Source organism: Scomber japonicus, chromosome 10, assembly GCF_027409825.1.
Source record: "Scomber japonicus isolate fScoJap1 chromosome 10, fScoJap1.pri, whole genome shotgun sequence".
NCBI lineage: Eukaryota > Metazoa > Chordata > Actinopteri > Scombriformes > Scombridae > Scomber > Scomber japonicus.
In genome coordinates, this window is record NC_070587.1 from 1,492,665 (window position 1) to 1,511,885 (window position 19,221).

General features: G+C 41.9%; 1 protein-coding gene across 1 annotated transcript in view; it reads right to left on the reverse strand.

The window, feature by feature from the left end:
* Positions 1-628: 628 nt before the first annotated feature.
* Positions 629-19,221, reverse strand: part of LOC128366644 (thrombospondin type-1 domain-containing protein 7A) — a 230,626-nt gene continuing 212,033 nt past the window's right edge. The window contains 2 exon segments of the mRNA XM_053327378.1: positions 629-1,909; positions 15,317-15,404. Coding sequence (XP_053183353.1) covers positions 1,819-1,909; positions 15,317-15,404 — 179 coding nt within the window. The 3' untranslated portion in view covers positions 629-1,818.

Below are 19,221 nucleotides of genomic sequence, written 5' to 3' on the forward strand. Positions count from 1 at the left end.
GGAGGAAAGAAAAATCAGACGGGTCAATTTGACCCAGGAGGACGACACAGTGTTGAAGTCACTTAAGTCAATCTATCGAGTCAATTGTAAAAAAATAAAAAGGTTTATTAATACTTAGTTATTGTGGAACCACTTGAAACAACATTTTTAAGTAAATCCAACATATCTTTTTTTTGAGTGTATGACTGAAAAACGATAGAGCACCTATGATACGGTTACTATGGAAACCTTTTTAAAAGTCTGAATTATTCTGAGCTAAATGATCTCAGAATGAAATCTTCATGTCTACACGTAGAGTTTGCTGGGTCCCATTCAAGTATTCAAACTATTACAGGACTGTTAGTATTTAGTTATTAAGTCAGTTATAAGGCAGAAATGACATTTGCATGACATGAATGGTTCAAATTGTCTCCCTTTTATCTTTTTTTTTTTCAAAATTACATCTTTTTATATAATATACTACTTCAGGTAAAAAAACAAAAAAAGGTTAAATTTCTCAGTAAAGACTTTTATTTTGAAAAGCAGGTGATTTCATTGATTGAATGAAGCCCCGCGCCTTGCTTTGATCGTCATAGTTTGATCTTTAAATTGCATCTGGGCAGAAATAAAGTGACAACACCAGACGAAATCTACGAACCACAAAAGGTACTTTACTACAACCAAAAAAAAAAAAAAAAAAAATAGAAAAAGAAAAGAAAAGAATCAGTTGTGAGAAATAAAATCTATACATATATATTTACTTGAGATTCTCGCCTGTGACGCATCTAAAACATCTTTTTCTGTCGCCATTGGTTTTTCATTTTTCATCTTTGATTGTTCTCGTGGTGACCTTATAGCTGTTCCTTTTGCTTTTATGCAGCTTTTCTTTTTTTTTGTCAGTGGAAGAGTTGAGAGAGGCAGTGTTTTATGGCAATAGAAGGTAGAAGTCACATGTGCATATCATGCTGCACTAATATAGTGCAATGTAGTGCCTGAAACAAAGCAAAGGGTGGAGGCAGGCAGGCGGGCAGGCAGTAGTTCCATGAACAACTGATTGCAGGCTACTCCTCCATCAGCATCATACAGATTGGTTTATCCCACAAACACAGGCCAGTGTGCCTCTGAATCAAGCAACAAAAAAAAGAAAGAAAGAAAGAAAAAAAGAAAAAAAAGAGGAGAAATGCCTCCTTTTGTTCAAGACTGTAAAAGAGATTTGAGTCAAAACCCAGTTGAGGATTGAGAAAAAGGAATCCAAACCTTTTTATGGAGATTTTCCCTCTCCCTCCTCCTCTTCCCTGCGGTGACTTTTGGCAACGTACGAACCGTCAGAGCATCCTAAGCCTCCAGCTACTCAGCATTTTTAGGGACAAGCAGAAGAAAAAAAAAGAGAAAGAAAAAAAAAAGCGTGTGGAGGAAGAGAGAGAGAGAAGAGTTGATGCTTGTGCTGTCGTGTTCAGAGACAGCTCGGTCTGTCTTCTTCCAGCACCCCAGCCCTCCTCCCTTCATCTGAAACTAGTCTTTACACAAATGTAGATGTGTAAGGGACAAAAAAAAAGAGAAAAAAAGAAAAAAAAAGGCATTTCATTTAACAAGGTGGAGGTCATGAAGGCTCTTACAAAAGAAAAGAAAAGACAAAAGAAAGAGGGAGTGAATGGAGTGAACTACTTGAAATGGTTAAACCCCAATCTGCTCTGTGCTAAGAGGATTTTCTATCATTTCTCCTCCGCTCTGTGACGTGTCCATTCACGCTGCAAACATCCATGTCCTTCACTGTAATGGCGTAATGAAGTGGGTCTCTATGACAGGTGAAGTGCTCGGTGAAGCGTCTCCCGGAGGACTCTACATGTCCGTGTCCCCGTCGTAGGCGAGAGTCAGAGGTTTTAGTCGGTTGTTTTGTTGCCTCTGTCTCTGAGGTCTCTTTGGCTTTTTGCTGTGTGAAAAGATGGAGGAGAAAAAAAAAAGAAAGAATCAGAGAGGCTCTCGAGTAATCTTCTATACTCTGCATGCATCTATAAACTATAAACCACCACACAAACCATGTAGTTACAGTGCATGAGACTCTGTGTCTGGAAAATATGGTTTTATAAATGATGCTTTCAGATCGGTTCCCAATTGATTTTGTGTCGTTCAAATTGACCCCGTCTGTTTTGACTGTTCCTTCCTTCCGTCTGTCGTCCCTCCCTCCTTCTTTCCTTCCCTCCTACCTTCCTTCCTTCTTTCCTTCCTCCCTTCCATCCTTCTTTCCTCATTTCCTTCCTTCCTCCTTCCCTCCCTTCCACCCTTCCTTCATTTCCTTCCTTCCTCCTTCTTTCCTTCCTTCTTCCTTCCTCCCTCCCTACCTCCCTCCCTCCCTCCATTCCTTCCTCCCTCCCTCCTTCCTTCTTTCCTTCCTCCCTTCCATCCTTCTGTCCTCATTTCCTTCCTTCCTCCTTCGTTCCGTCCTTCTTCCTCCCTCCCTCCCTCCCTCCCTCCCTCCCTCTCTCCTTCCTTCCTTCCTCTTTTCCTCCCTTCCTTCCTTCCTCTTTTCCTCCCTTCCTTCCTTCTTTCCTTCCTCCCTTCCATCCTTCTTTCCTCATTTCCTTCCTTTCTCCTTCGTTCCGTCCTTCTTTCCACCCCCAATTGATTTTGTGTCGTTGTAATTTGGCAGCACATCTAGATAGATTATCTTTCTGTTTCTTCTTCAGGTAAACTGTTAAAATTGAGGTTTGATTGAAACGTCTGCTTATAAAAAATAGCTATCTTACTTAAACATTGTTACAAGTGGATGATATAAACACCATCAGGTAATTACCAGTCTTTCAAATTAAATGTCATCAAATCCTATGAAAAAAATAAATAAACCAATATTTCAGTCTGTCTTTCAAAATGTTCTGACTTCCTGTCTGTGGCCCATATGCCCCATTAGAGCCTCCTGGAGAAATGAACCTAAATATAAAACATCAAAAATGACTTTTATCTTAACCCTTAAACAGACAACGTGCACCAGGAGATACACATTCTTTAACCTTCCTGTTGTACTCCTGGGTCCTTCCTTCCTTCCTTCCTTCCTTCCTTCCTTCCTTCCTCAGGTCTAAGTTCAGCTGTTAGGGTAAATGTTCCCTCCTTCCTTCCTTTCTTTCTTCCTTCCTTCCTTCCTTCCTTCTTCCTCCCTCCTTTCCTTCCTTCTTCCCTCCTTTCCTTCCTACCTTCCTTCCTTCCTTCTTCCTAACTTCCTTCCCTTCCTCCCTCCCTTTCCTTCCTTCTTCCTCCCTTGTTTCCCTTCCTCCCTCCTTTCCTTCCTTCTTTCCTTCCTTCCTTCCTTACTTTAGGTGCAAATAACATAACTAGTAAGGCCTGTTTAAGGGTTAAAAAAACAAAAAAAACCCTACAGTACATAATGTCCCTTAGTTTTTAACAGTTTTTGGTCAGTAATGGAGCTCTATGGCACAGCAGGATGAGCTATATGAGACTTTGGCTACACAGACAATACAGTTATTCAGTTCATTGTTGGTTTTGGTCTTTTCGTGGCATTTCTCAAACCATCGGAGAAGTCGTCCTTAGAAACTTTGGAAAAGAGCAGACACTTAAATAATACTTGGCAGGTGATTGGATGAACCATCTGTCTATCACCATCTATCGACTACGCCCACAGCTGCCAGTAGGTTCTGGGTTCTGCTGATTGGCCCCGAACACATAACTTGAAGCCTGAGAAGAAGATGGATCCTTACGATATTGTGATTTCATGAATCCAGCTGCCTTGCAAGGTAAAGCTTTTCTGTTGTTGTCGGTCTTAAACCTTTATTGGGCAAATAATTATATTTGGTAACTTCTGTAAATATCCTTCCTTCCTTCCTTCCTTCCTTCCTTTCCTTCATCCCTGCCTTCTTTCTTCCCTTCCTCTTTTCCTTTCTCCCTCCCTCATTCCTTATTTCCTCCGTCCTTCCTTCCTTTCCTTCCTTCCATCTGTCCTTCCTCCCTCTCTCCTTCTCTCCTCCCTTCCTTCTTTCCTTTCTCCATCCTTCCTTCCTTTCCTTCCTTCCATCCATCTGTTCTTCCTCCCTCCCTCCTTCTCTCCTCCCTTCCTTCTTTCCTTCCTCAATCCCCCTTTCTTCTTCCTTCCTTCCTTCTTTCTTCCCTTCCTTCCTTCCTTCCTCCTTCTCTCTTTCTTTCCTCCCCCCTACCTTCCTCCCTTCCTTCTTTTCTCCGACCTTCCTCCCTCCTTCCTTCCTTTCAATGAGTGTCCTATAAAGGGTTAAACTTTAGAAGAACAACATTTTTTTGCACAATTTAAAAAAAATCCTAGATGGTTAATTTTCAACCAGATGAGCTCAGCAGTTTTAAAGCTACAGTGTCATTTACACAGGTCAGAAGACTGCAGCTTCTTTTACATGAACACTACGGTCTTCAGGAAGAATAACGTAAATGTCTGTTTCTGTATATAACATTATAAAACTATGAAGTCAGTATCTGCTCTGTATGGAAAAGATAGCTACTGTATAAACAGTACTATATCACAGTGAGGCTACAAACTGTGTTAGAGCAGCTGGTCTGTATTAACTGTACTGCTGTTGAAAAGCCATTAAAACAAACATACTGTACATCTTCATCTAAAAGCATGAAAGTATTAGTAAGTATTAATTTGCATGCAAACTGCCTCCAGGGGGAGCACCTTTACAGATTTCTACCCTTGTACTTCTCTGAGCTGTCAGTGCTGCTTTAAATAAAAGCTTGTACAGCAGAGGTGTCAAACTCATTTTCATTCAAGGGCCACATACAGACCAATTTGATCTCACGTGGGCCGGACCATTAAAAAAATGGAAGGAAGGAAGGAAAGGAAGGAAGGAAGGAAGGAAGGAGGGAGGGAAGGAAGGAAGGAAGGAAAGACAGATGGAAGGAAGGAAGGAAGGGAGAGAAGGAAGGAAGGAAGGAAGGAAGGAGGGAGAAGACAGCTAGGAAAGATGGAAGGAACGAAGGAAGGAAAAAAGAAAGAAAGAAAGGCAGGACGGAAGTACAGAAGGAAGGAAGAAAGGAAGGGAGGGAGGAAGGAAGGAAGGAAGGAAAAGAAGACAGGAAGGAACCATGGAAGGAAGGAAGGAAGGAAGGAAGGAAAAAAGAAAGAAAGGGAGGATGGACAGAAGGAAGGAAGGAAAACAGACAGGAAGGAAAGTGGGCCGGATTGGATCCCTCGGCGGGCCGGTTCTGGCCCACGGGCCGCATGTTTGACACCCCTGTTGTAGAGTATTTATCATCCTCTGCAGAAGGACTGTGACAGACCGCAGAGCTCATCTTGTATGCTTTATCAAATCTGAGTTATCTCAATAAAGTATCAATAGTTTCAGTCATAGGACAGTCAGTCAGATTGATGCATTTAAACATGAAACCCCCCCACCACCCACCAAACCAAAAATAAAATAAAATCTAAAACAGAGATGTAAACTAGTGTTGAACGAGAAGCTTCAAAAAGAAAAATTCTGGAAAGACGATGAAAGCCGAGCTGATGGAGAGCTGACAAAAATCATTATGGAATAAACAGGAAGTGTCAGCAAACAGGAAGTGTCAGCAAACAGGAAGTGTCAGCAAACAGGAAAACTTCTGCTGCCACAAAAATCAGTTCATCTTCTTCTTGCTCTGCGGCAAAGTTATTAACCCTTCTGTCGTCCTCCCGGGTCAAATTGACCCCGTCTGTTTTGACTGTTCCTTCCTTCCGTCTGTCGTCCCTCCCTCCTTCTTTCCTTCCCTCCTACCTTCCTTCTTTCCTCTTTTCCTTTCTCCCTCCATCCTTCCTTCTTTTCCTCCCTTCCTTCTTCCCTCCTTTCCTTCCTTCCTTCCTTCTTCTCTCCTTTTCTTTCTTCTTTCCTTCCTTCCTTCCTTCCTTCCGCCCTCCTTTCCTTCCTTCATCCACCCTTCCTTCCTTCCTTCCTTCCCTTCCTTCCTTCTTCCTCCATACTCCATACTCCACCTCCTTACTCATTCGTTCCATCCTTCTTTCCTCCCTCCCTCCCTTCCCTCCTTTCCTTCCTTCCTTCTTCCTCCATTCTTTACTCATTCGTTCCGTCCTTCTTTCCTCCCTCCCCTCCTTCCTTCTTTCCTTCCTTCTTCCTTCCTCTTTTCCTCCCTTCCTTCCTCCCTCCCTCCTCATTTCCTTCCTTCCTCCTTCGTTCCGTCCTTCTTTCCTTCCTCCCTCCCTCCCTTCCTTCCTTCCTTCCTTACTCATTTGTTCCGTCCTTCTTTCCTCCCTTCCTTCCTCCCTTCCTTCCCTCCTTACTCATTCGTTCCGTCCTTCCTTCCTTCCTTCCTTCCTTCCTTCCTTCCTTCCTTCCTTGACTCAAGGACAACAGGAGGGTTAATATTCAGAGATATTGACTGGATACCACTGGGGCTGCAATTAATAATCTCATCATTGATTAAACTGTCAATTACTTTTTTGATTATTCAAGAAAATGTAGAGCTGCAACAACTTATTGATAATTGAATTATGGTTTTAGTCATATTTGAACAGAAATGCCAAATATTTACTGATTCCAGCTTCTCAAAATGTCAAGAAATGATGCTGTTCTTTCTCATACATGATGTTAAACTGAATATCTGACAAATCCAAGCATCTGAATACTCTGAATACCATATGCTGTGGGAAATTATAATGGGCATTATTCACAATATTCAAGCATTTTTTTTATAATAAAAACAATTCTCTATATTCCAGAAAAAGTTGATAATGAAAATAATCTTTAGTTTCAGTCACATAAAAATTCCCACAGCTGAAAGCAACATATTATAGAGCATATAGAGCATATACTAGAGCCTAAACCCCCCCAAAATACCAGCATGTAAGTCAAAGAAAAGCAGCAAATTCTCACATTTCAATATTTTTTTCTCATAAAATGACTCAAATGATGAATTAATTGAAACATTCATGCTCTATTAATTGGCAAAATGGCTCGATAAACCAATTTCTAATGCTTGTATTCCTACAGAGATGCATGTAATAGTCCATAAAATGATGGGAGTTCCCTTTATTCCCTTTATAATCCGTCTTTAGCTTCCATTCATTGATCATGCAGTCTGAACATTTTATACACTCTATACATTCAACAACATCAATCTGTGTAATGAGTAAAAAGGATCACAGGCTGTGGATATGACAGGAAATGAAATGGAGGGGGGGGGGAGTGAAATAAACATTAATGTGTTGCCCTACTTCTTCTTTTGACCACAAGAGGGCAGCGTGCACCAGGAGATACTGTACAGCAGAGGTGTCAAACTCATTTTCATTCAAGGGCCACATACAGACCAATTTGATCTCATGTGGGCCGGATCATTAAAAAGAAGGAGGGAAGGAAGGAAGGAAGGAAGGAAGGAAGGAAATAAGAAGGGAAGGAAGGAAAGACAGACAAAAGGAAAGAGGGAAGAAAGGTAGGAAAGAGAGACAGAAGGACAGATGGAAGAAATGGAGGAAGGAAGGAAGGAACGAACGAACGAAGGAAAAAAGGAAGGTAAGGAGGACAGATGGAAGGAATGGAAAAAAGGAAGGTAGGGAGGAAGGACAGAAGGAAGAAAAGAAGGAAGGACAGATGGAAGAAATGGAAGGAGGAAGGAAGAAAGGGAGGAAGGACAGATGGAAAGACAGACAAAAGGAAAGAGGGAAGAAAGGTAGGAAAGAGAGACAGTGAAGGACGGACAGACAGAAGGAAGGAAGGACAGATGAAAGGAAGGAAGGACAGAAGGAAGAAAGGAAGGAACGAACGAAGAAAGGAATTAAGGAAGGTAGGATGGACAGGTGGAAGAAAGGAAAAGAGCACGAGATGGCAAGTGGGCCAGATCGTACCCCTCAGCGGGTCGTATCTGGCCCGCGGGCCGCATGTTTGACACCCCTGCTGTACAGACTCTTTAAGGAGCATGATTGGTTAAGGTGGTTGTTTAATTGTATATGAGCCTTTAATTAGTAGAATTGAAGCTTGTTGTAGGTTTATACTTTGATAGAAATGATAAAAATCAGTTTAGAAACTAGTATGTGTGATATTAATGAGCAGAATGTATCACTTTACTATGTTAAATAACACATTTAAGTGTTTTTACCATTATGACCATTTTATACCTTAATAAGGGCAAAGCATCCTGGTGGAGATACAACTCATAAAATCCAAAATATATTAAAAATATGAAGGAAATGTTTTACTTTAGGTGTAAATGACATAACTAGTGACATCACATTAGGATTTTTTTACATCTAGTTTTCCACTCCTGCCTGTTTAAGGGTTAATATGCATGGCCGCTGCTAAGCTTTTGGGGGCCCTAAGCATAAATGGTCAGGGAGGCCCCCTCCCCCAATTTATTTTAAAATTGACATGAAATATACATATAATTATGAAAATGTGTATATTAAGCAAAATATATAAAACAAAATGTCAAAAACTTTTTTTATACATGTTTCAGGTGTCTTTGTGTGTCTGTGTTGCTTAAGAGGGCTGTCAACTTTTATTTTGAAAATACCGCTTTTATTTTGACATTCTGTGTTTTTGCTGCGCTTGTGGCAGAGAGTGAGAAGTAAACAGGAGAAGGTGAAGACGCACATGTGCTGTAGTTAAGCTAAACTGTAAAGTTAAGGACCAGTTTCCATGGTTACGAGGTGTTTAAGTGTTCAAGAATCATCCGAAGACCAGAGATCATTCCTCCTTTACGCGGCACGCAGCCAACGAGGTAATTCATGTGTTTTGAGTAATAGGGCACACAATTAAGAAAAACAACGGCGGGCCTGTTCATAAACTAATTTATATCATTTCTTTAATGTAATAATATAATAACTATCATGACATTTCTTTAGCAACCTTAATTTTGGGGGCCCCCACCAGGTACTTGAGGCCCTCCGCGCTCTGCGTATTCTGCGTATGGGGAGCGACAAACAAAATCCCTGCAGTAATATTGAGACATCTCCTTTATCTGGTGTATCACAGGACTGTGTATTTTCTCACACTGCAGCTCTGTAACTTCCTTCCTTCCTTAGATCCTTCCTTACTCCCTCCTTTCCTTCCTTCCTTCCTTCCATCCTTCCTTCCTCCCTCCTTTCCTTCCCTTCCTTCCTTCCATCCTTCCATACTCCCTCCTTTCCCTCCATCCTTCCTTACTCCCTCCTTTCCTTCCTTCTCCCTCTCTCCGTTCCTTCCTTCTTCCCTTCCACCTTCCTTCCATCCTTCCTTCCTTTCTTCCTAACTTCCTTCCTTCCTTCCATCCTTCCTTACTCCCTCCTTTCCTTCCTTCCTTCCTAACTTACTCCCTCCTTTCCTTCCTTCCTTCCTTCCATCCTTTCCTTCCTTCTCCCTCTCTCCGTTCCTTCCTTCTTCCCTTCCACCTTCCTTCCATCCTTCCTTCCTTTTTTCCTAACTTCCTTCCTTCCTTCCTTCTTTCTTCCTAACTTCCTTCCTTCCTTCCATCCTTCCTTACTCCCTTCTTTCCTTCCATTCCTTCCAAACTTCCTTCCTTCCATCCTTCCTTACTCCCTCCTTTCCTTCCTTCCTTCCTAACTTCCTTCCTTCCTTCCATCCTTTCCTTCCTACTCCCTCTCTCCGTTCCTTCCTTCTTCCCTTCCACCTTCCTTCCATCCTTCCTTCCTTCCTTACTCCCTCCTTTCCTTCCTTCTCCCTCTCTCCGTTCCTTCCTTCTTCCCTTCCACCTTCCTTCCATCCTTCCTTCCTTTCTTCCTTCCTTCCTTCTTTCTTCCTAACTTCCTTCTTTCCATCCATCCTTACTCCCTCCTTTCCTTCCTTCCATCCTTCCTTACTCCCTCCTTTCCTTCCTTCCTTCCTTCTTCCCTTCCACCTTCCTTCCATCCATCCTTCCTTTCTTCCTTCCTTCCTTCTTTCTTCCTAACTTCCTTCCTTCTTTCCATCCATCCTTACTCCCTCCTTTCCTTCCTTCCATCCTTCCTTACTCCCTCCTTTCCTTCCTTCCTTCCATCCTTCCTTACTCCCTCCTTTCCTTCCTTCTCCCTCTCTCCGTTCCTTCCTTCTTCCCTTCCACCTTCCTTCCTTCCTTTCTTCCTAACTTCCTTCCTTCCTTCCATCCTTCCTTACTCCCTCCTTTCCTTCTCCCTCTCTCCGTTCCTTCCTTCTTCCCTTCCATCCTTCCTTACTCCCTCCTTTCCTTCCTTCTCCCTCTCTCCGTTCCTTCCTTCTTCCCTTCCACCTTCCTTCCATCCTTCCTTCCTTTCTTCCATCCTTCCTTACTCCTTCCTTTCCTTCTTTCTTCCTAACTTCCTTCCTTCCTTCCATCCTTCCATCCTCCCTCCTTTCCTTCCCTGCAGTAATATTGAGACATCTCCTTTATCTGTTGTATCACAGGACTGTGTATTTTCTCACACTGCAGCTCTGTAACTTCCTTCCTTCCTTCCATCCTTCCATACTCCCTCCTTTCCTTCCCTGCAGTAATATTGAGACATCTCCTTTATCTGTTGTATCACAGGACTGTGTATTTTCTCACACTGCAGCTCTGTAACATCTATATTTTATTTATACTCACCCATACAAGCTTGTTTAAAGTACACAGCTACACAAATACACTGATGTACCCACTGGGATCTAACAGCCCAGTGTCAGTACAGATGATTATGTTTGGACTGACATTGTGTTATTTCATCCTCCTGTGAGTGAATACACAATGTGAAGTGCTTGTAGTAATTTTCCACAGACTGAGGCTCCAGATCACAGAGTAGCATCAAGTGTTGCCAAGGGGATACTACGCTACGCTACTATGATGATAATCTGTTTGCACCTGCTGCTGAAAGTGACCCGATACTCATCTTTATGCTCACATCATGTTGTTTAAATAGGCTGAAATCTGACCGGTTGTTTCTGAGAGTTTAATGTTAACCCTTTATTGGGAAAATAATTATATTTGGTAACTTCTGTAAATATCCCAAAATATCCTTCCTTCCTTCCTTCCTTCCTTCCTTCTTTCTTTCTTTCCTTCCTTCCTTCCTTCCTTCCTTTCCTTCCTCCCTGCCTTCTTTCTTCCCTTCCTCTTTTCCTTTCTCCCTCCCTCGTTCCTTATTTCCTCCGTCCTTCCTTCCTTTCCTTCCTTCCATCTGTTCTTCCTCCCTCCCTCCTTCTCTCCTCCCTTCCTTCTTTCCTTCCTCCGTCCTTCCTTCCTTCCATCTGTTCTTCCTCCCTCCTTTCTTCTTCCTTCCTTCCTTCTTTCTTCCCTTCCTCCCTCCCTCCTTCTCTCTTTCTTTCCTCCACTCTACCTTCCTTTTTTCCTTTTTTCCTCCGTCCTTCCTTCCTTTCCTTCCTCCATCTCCCTTTCTTCTTCCTTCCTCCCTCCTTCCTTTCCTTCCTTCCTTCCTCCCTTCCTTCCTCCCTTCCTTTCAATGAGTGTCCTATAAAGGGTTAATGCACTGATCTTTTATCTGAACTGATATACTTGCCTATTGTGTCAACCCCAACTGTGAACATTTTTAAATCCAGGTTAAAAACATTTCTCTTCTCCTGAGCTTATGATTGAGCTCTTTTAAAGCACTTTACATTTTAATCTTTCATTTGCACTCTATGTCCTTTTAACCCTTTATTGGGCAAATAATTATATTTGGTAACTTCTGTAAATATCCCAAAATATCTTTCCTTCCTACCTTCCTTCCTTCCTTCCTTCCTCCCTTCCTCCTTCTCTCTTTCTTTCCTCTCCCCTACCTTTCTCCCTTCCTTCTTTCCTCTGTCCTTCCTTCCTCCTTTCCTCTTTTCCTTTCTCCTCCCTCCCTCGTTCCTTTTTTCCTCCCTCCCTCCTACCTTCCTTCCTTCCTTCTTTCCTCCATCCTTCTTTTCCTTTCTCCCTCCCTCCTACTTTCCTTCCTTCCTTCCTCCTTTCCTTCCTTCTCCCTCCATTCCTTCCTTCCTCCCTTCCCTTCCTTCCTTCCTTTCTTTCTTCCATCATTCCTTCCTTCCTTCCTTTCTTTCTTCCATCATTCCTTCCTTCCTTCCTTCCTTCCTTCCTTCCTTCCTTCCTTCCTTCCTCTCTTCCTTCAATGTGTGTCCTATAAAGGGTTAATGATTTTAAAGCTAATTTATTATTTTATGCTGCAATCTTATATTTAATGCTCTATTCTAGCATTTTATTTCTCTCTTTCTATTTTTCTGTACTTTGTTTTTATTATTGGGGGGGGGGGGGGTTAATTGTATTTTTTAATGTTTCTGTTTTATTATGTAAAGCACATTGAGTTTGAGCCATTGTGTATGAAGTGCGCTATATAAATAAAACTGCCTTGCCTTGCCTTGCCTTATTGTGGTCTTTAAGCCCAAATTAAATACAGTAAAACCTTTTATAGAATAATAGAAATGTGCCAAAGTTAGCTGCAACAAGACAATGAATCAAAGTCAAAACTAGATTATAGCAAAAGAGTTTTTAAGACTGACCATTTGATTTTCTACTCTGCTTGCATGAATCCAAAATTAGATGCAACGCCTGCTGTACAAGCTTAGTCTGAGGAACTCACTGAGGGATAGAAACATCTGTTTTTATCTGCAAATTAAGCCAAATGTGTCACAAAGTAGGTGTATATAATATCTTTAAATAAAATAAATAGTCTGAAATTATTATTTAAATAAGCTAAAAATCTGCTCAAAGCAAAGTAAGTAAGAAACATTTTATGCAAACTTTTGATACTTGATGATGCTACTGTACAGATATATTACATTTTTATATTTAATTCAGTGCAAATTTAACCCTTTATTGGGCAAATAATTATATTTGGTAACTTGGGTAAAGTTCCCAAAATATCCTTCCTTCCTTCCTTCCTTCCTTCCTTCCTTCTTTCTTCCCTTCCTCTTTTCCTTTCTCCCTCCCTCATTCCTTATTTCCTCCGTCCTTCCTTCCTTCCTTCCATCTGTCCTTCCTCCCTTCCTTCTTTCCTTCCTCCGTCCTTCCTTCCTTCCTTTCCTTACTTCCATCTGTTCTTCCCTTCCTCCCTCCCTCCTTCTCTCTTTCTTTCCTCCCCCCTACCTTCCTTCCTTCCTTCTTTCCTCCGTCCTTCCTTCCTTCCTTTCCTTTCTTTCCTTCCTTCCTTCCTTCCTTCCATCCTTCCTTCAATCCTTCCTTCCTTTCTTCCTTCAATCCCTCCTTCCTTCAATCCTTCCTTCCTTCCTTCCTTCTCTCCTTCCTTCCTTCCTTCCTTCCTTCCTTCCTTTCAATGAGTGTCCTATAAAGGGTTAAGGGGATTTTCTATTTTGTTAGTTTATATATTATACTACATTTATCTGACCCTTATGTTTAAGATTTTACATGTGATGCGATTGTAAAATATGATGTATTGTTATAGACTAAAATCACCCAACAGTTTTATAAACCTCTGTTTGCTTAATGCCAAAAAATGCATTATTGCATTATTATGGAAAAGTACTCATAAACCAAGTATTACTCAATGGTTAACCCTTTATAGGACACTCATTGAAAGGAAGGGAGGAAGGAAGGGAGGAAGGAAGGAAGGAAGGAAGGAAGGGAAGGGAGGAGGGAGGAAGGAAAGGAAGGAAGGACGGAGGAAAAAAGGAAAGAAGGAAGGTAGAGTGGAGGAAAGAAAGAGAGAAGGAGGGAGGGAGGAAGGGAAGAAAGAAGGAAGGAAGGAAGAAGAAAGGAGGGAGGAAGAACAGATGGAAGGAAGGAAGGACGGAGGAAGGAAAGAAGGAAGGGAGGAGAGAAGGAGGGAGGGAGGAAGGACAGATGGAAGGAAGGAAAGGAAGGAAGGACGGAGGAAATAAGGAACGAGGGAGGGAGAAAGGAAAAGAGGAAGGGAAGAAAGAAGGCAGGGAGGAAGGAAAGGAAGGAAGGAAGGAAGGAAGGAAAGAAAGAAAGAAGGAAGGAAGGAAGGAAGGATATTTTGGGATATTTACAGAAGTTACCAAATATAATTATTTGCCCAATAAAGGGTTAAGACAGATGTTATCGAGCCTACCACTGGAAAGAATGACTTACATACTGAAGGCCAAACAACACATATTTGAATGTATATGGAGGCCCTTAATTGAATATGTAATATGTAATATTCAGACATAATAGACAAATCAATGAGCTGTGGATATAGCAGTTTCCAAGATTGTGATTATTATAACCTTTTTTTTTTTGTTATTGTCCTTTTCCCTTTTTATTTTTCTTTCAGATACCCGTACAGTAGTTTTTAATTGTATAATTCGATAGGACTCCATTAAGTGGTGTAAATCATCTGCTTAAAGAACATGAGAAGCATGTTGTTTTATGTTCTATGTGATTTTTTTGTCTTATGTTGTGTTCTGAAAATAATAAGGCAGCTATCATATGTATTATGACATCTTGCTGGAATGTCAAAGACTGTATTAATCTTCGCTATGCTGCTTAAAACTCAAATAAAGAAAAAAAAATCACTCAACAGTAACAGTATAAGAGTCAAAAATTGACATATAATACTAATAATACTGCTTGTTAATGCATGTTAGTGTTACACACAGAAAATGGCTATTTATTAATTTTAATTTATGGTACTTTTACTTCTAATGGAGTATTTTGGCGTCTTCTATCACTATCAGTCGGTACTCAAAAGGTTTTCAGACTTCTAAATATTCTAAAGAAAGTCTGAAGTATAAAACAGATATGGGTCACTTTCAAAAGCATGTATAAACAGGAAGTAAAAAACACAGATACGGAGGGAAAAAACTCAACTTCTCATCATTTTGGTGTTTGATTGTAGTTTCAAAGACGCTTTAACTACACAGGGGATTAAAATAAAGGAGGTAAACTCTATCTATGCAGTCTACAGCTTCTACACAATCTTTAAAAACAGACCTTGAGCGGTTTCTCCTCACCTGCACCAGCATCTCCACTCAGCTAAGTCAGGCAGGACATGTGACACTTTTCGATCACAGGGGAAAAGGCGAAAGGACTGCTGGTACTTTTTTTATACTGGAGGGTGTGTTTGGGGGTTGCGGGGCAGTGGGGGGAGGGGCGGTTGAACCCTCCAACCTCATCATTAGCTGCTGGTGCTAGCTTGAGCCAGCTCTTGGCAATCGGGGCAGGTGTAAATCATCTCATGTGCATTTTGGCCCATCCAGACCGCCGTCCCATTGGCGTCGGTCTCTTGGGCCTTAAAAGAGCGATGCACCTTGGCACAGTAGCTGCTGCTCTCACAAGACGGGGGGAGGAGGCGTGATGACAAAAAAACAGACAAACGAGAGCGGTGATGTGAAGGTGGCTGGGCTGGATAAAAGTGAAGGGAGGTAGTGGTGGTGGTGGTGGGAGGGCGAGGAGGACGGGACGGGAGGGGTTGGCTTAAATCAGGTAGAGGGGATAAATGAGGACGGTTTGTTTTAATGAATGATGATAAATAGGGGGAGATTAAAACTCATCAACTCACCAAGCTAGGTATATCATAGACACTATGAATATGAGGAGCACAAAGGCTCCGGCTGCTACACCATACACCCACATCTTCAGCTTCCCATCTGTGGAGGAGGAGGCTCGTCAGTTTGTCTGTCTGCTAACACGTTAAACATCATGGCACCATCAACCACTGAAGGCTGCGATCATTCATTCTCCCTGGAAGCTTTAACGTCTTTTTTTTTTTTTTTTTTTTTTCTTTCTCAAAATGGCTTTAACATGTTTTAGTTCTTACTATAATCAGAGCCGGACAGTAATGGAGTACATTTACTTGAGTACAGTACAATTTAAAAGTACAATTTTGAGGGATCTGTACTTTACTCGAGTACATTTGAGAGGCAAATATTGTACTCTTTACTACACTACATTTCTATCCATAACCGAGTCCTTCCTTCCTTCCTAACTTCCATCCTTCCTTCCTTTCTTCCTAACTTCCTTCCTTCCTTCCATCCTTCCTTACTCCCTCCTTTCCTAACTTCCTTCCTTACTCCCTCCTTTCCTTCCTTCCTTCCTTCCTTCCATCCTTCCTTACTCCCTCCTTTCCTTCCTTCCTAACTTCCTTCCTTTCCTTCCTTCTCCCTCTCTCCATCCCTCCCTCCTTTCCTTCCTTCTTCCCTTCTACCTTCCTTCCATCCTTCCTTCTTTCCTTCCTTCCTAACTTCCTTCCTTCCTTCCATCCTTCTTTACTCCCTCCTTTCCTTCCTTCCTTCCTTCCTAACTTCCTTCCTTCCATCCTTCTCCCTCTCTCCATCCCTCCCTCCTTTCCTTCCTTCTTCCCTTCCACCTTCCTTCCATCCTTCCTTCCTTCCTTCCTTTCTTCCTAACTTCCTTCCTTCCTTCCATCCTTCCTTACTCCCTCCTTTCCTTCCTTCCTTCCTAACTTCCTTCCTTCCATCCTTCTTTACTCCCTTCCTTCCTTCCATCCTTCCATCCTTCCTTACTCCCTCCTTTCCTTCCTTCCTTCCTAACTTCCTTCCTTCCTTCCATCCTTCCTTACTCCCTCCTTTCCTTCCTTCTCCCTCCCTCCCTCCCTCCGTCCATCCCTCCTTTCCTTCCTTCCATCCTTCCTTACTCCCTCCTTTCCTTCCTTCTCCCTCTCTCCATCCCTCCCTCCTTTCCTTCCTTCTTCCCTTCCACCTTCCTTCCATCCTTCCTTCCTTCCATCCTTCTCCCTCTCTCCATCCCTCCCTCCTTTCCTTCCTTCTTCCCTTCCACCTTCCTTCCATCCTTCCTTCCTTCCTTCCTTTCTCCCTAACTTCCTTCCTTCCTTCCATCCTTCCTTACTCCCTCCTTTCCTTCCTTCCTTCCTAACTTCCTTCCTTCCATCCTTCCTTACTCCCTCCTTTCCTTTCCTTCCTTCCTTCCTAACTTCCTTCCTTCCATCCTTTACTTGTACTTGAGTAAAATTTAGCAATCTGTAGGATCTGTACTTTTACTCAAGTAAGGAAGCTGTGTACTCTGTCCGCCTCTGACTATAATGAAGTATAATAGCATGAAAAACAAACACCTGGAAGATAAATGATAAGAGAGTTACGCGACGGCGGCGGCGGCGGCGGCAGCATGTGTCGACTCCTGACAGACAGGAAGTCAATCCGTTCTGCACTCTTGCTTTCTAAATGTTTCTTTTACCGTCACGCACCATCAGTCACAGCAATCTGTGAAAATGCAGTTTCTCAAATGTTGATGATATATATGATAAATATATATATATATATATAACACACCAGCAGCAGAGTAGTTGGTACATGCAGCTGAGAAGACGGCCCGGATGCATCGTGAGTCAGTTTTATTCTCTCATGCACAGTTTGGAGTACAGATGTCTTAAAGCAGGGGTGTCAAACTTTTCCTTCCTTCCATCTGTCCTTCCATTCTTCCTTCCTTCTGTCCTTCCTTTCTTCCTTCCATCTGTCCTTCCTTCCATCTGTCCTTCCTTCCTTCCTTCTTTCTGTCCTTCCTTCCATCTGTCCTTCCTTCCTTTCTTCCTTATGTCCTTCCTTCCATCTGTCCGTCCTTCCTTCCTTCCTTTCTTCTTTCTGTCCTTCCTTCATTTCTTCCTTCCATCTGTCCTTCCTTCCTTCCATCTGTCCTTCCTTCCTTTCTTCCTTCCTTCTGTCCTTCCTTTCATCTGTCCTTTCTTCCTTCTGTCCTTCCTTCCATCTGTCCGTCCTTCCTTCCTTCCTTTCTTTCTTCTGTTTTTCCTTCCATCTGTCCTTCCTTCCTTCCTTTCTTCTTTCTGTCCTTCCTTCATTTCTTCCTTCATTCTATCCTTCCTACCTTTCTTCCTTGGGTCATTCCTTCCCTCCTTCCTTTGTTCCATCTACCTTCCTTGCTTCCTTCCTTCCATTTGCCTGTCTTTCCTTCCTTCCCTTCTTATTTCCTTCCTTTCTTCCATCTGTCCTTCCTTCCTTCCTTCATTCTATCCTTCCTACCTTTCTTCCTTGGGTCGTTCCTTCCTTCCTTCCATTTGCCTGTCTTTCCTTCCTTCCCTTCTGATTTCCTTCCTTTCTTCCTTCTTTCCTTCCATCTTTTTAATAATCCGGCCAACATCAGATCAAATTGGATCCGTATGTGACCCTTGAATGAAAATAAGTTTGACACCTCTGGTTTAAAGCTAACGTTAATTAGAGCACAGTCAACGCTAAATCTTCATGACACAAACTGAAAGTAAACTCTCTCAGCTTTATGTATTAACTTCACTTTGAGGATTACACGGTGCTCTGCAGGTTGAGAGAACTCTACAAACGCTCGCACACTTTCTAAAACCTTTTCCCATTAGATAAACTTATATGGTTGGCACTCAGAAAAATACAGGCTGATTTTCTTTTTCTTTTCTTTTTTTTTTTTTTAAATCCAGTAGTGCAAGTGGAAATATTTTAAATACCAAACCTGTACATGGGTCAGTGACAAATAAGGGGTTGGCAAGATGAGCAATTCAAAAATAGATTTAAAAGCAGCATCAGGTTTTTTTTTTTTTTTTAACCAAAAGTAAGATTGAATGCTCCTGAAAATGTCAAATAGTGTAACCACAAAAGAATGATATTGAATATTAAATAATTGATGCACCAAATAATTACTTTGGTTACTTTTACTTCATTAAAATATAATTAAAATGTAATTGGTTCCTGATTAAACTTAATATTTAGAACAATTGTATTCCATTAGCTTTATTTGATATTAATAGTTATAATGTAAGATCAAGCCGAACTTAGTTTTTATGGTTACACCACTTAGACATTTTTGCCATAACCCTAACCCTAACCCTAATACAGGGGTGTCAAACATGTGGCCCGTGGGCCAGAACCGGCCCACCGAGGGGTGCGATCCGGCCCACTTTCCTTCCTGTGTTCTTTTCCTTCCTTCCATCTGTCCTTCCTTCCTACCTTCCTTTTTTCCTTTCGTCTTTCCTTCATTCCTTTCTTCCTTCCATCTGTCCTTCCTCCCTTCCTTTTTTCCTTTCTCCTTTCCTTCATTCCTTTCTTCCTTCCATCTGTCCATCCTCCCTTTCTTCCTTCCTCCCTCCCTCCATTTCTTCCATCTGTCCTTCCTTCTGTCCTTCCTCCCTATCTTCCTTTTTTCCATTCCTTCCATCTGTCCTTCTTACCTTCCTTTTTTCCTTCCTTCCTGCCATCTGTCCTTCCTTCCTGCCATCTGTCCTTCCTTCCTACCTTCCTTTTTTCCTTTCTTCTTTCCTTCATTCCTTTCTTCCTTCCATCTGTCCTTCCTCCCTTTCTTCCTTCCTCCCTCCATTTCTTCCATCTGTCCTTCCTTCATTCCTTCCTCCTTTCCATTCCTTCCATCTGTCCTTCTTACCTTCCTTTTTTCCTTCCTTCTTTCTGTCCTCCCTACCTTCCTTTTTTCCATTCCTTCCATCTGTCCTTCTTA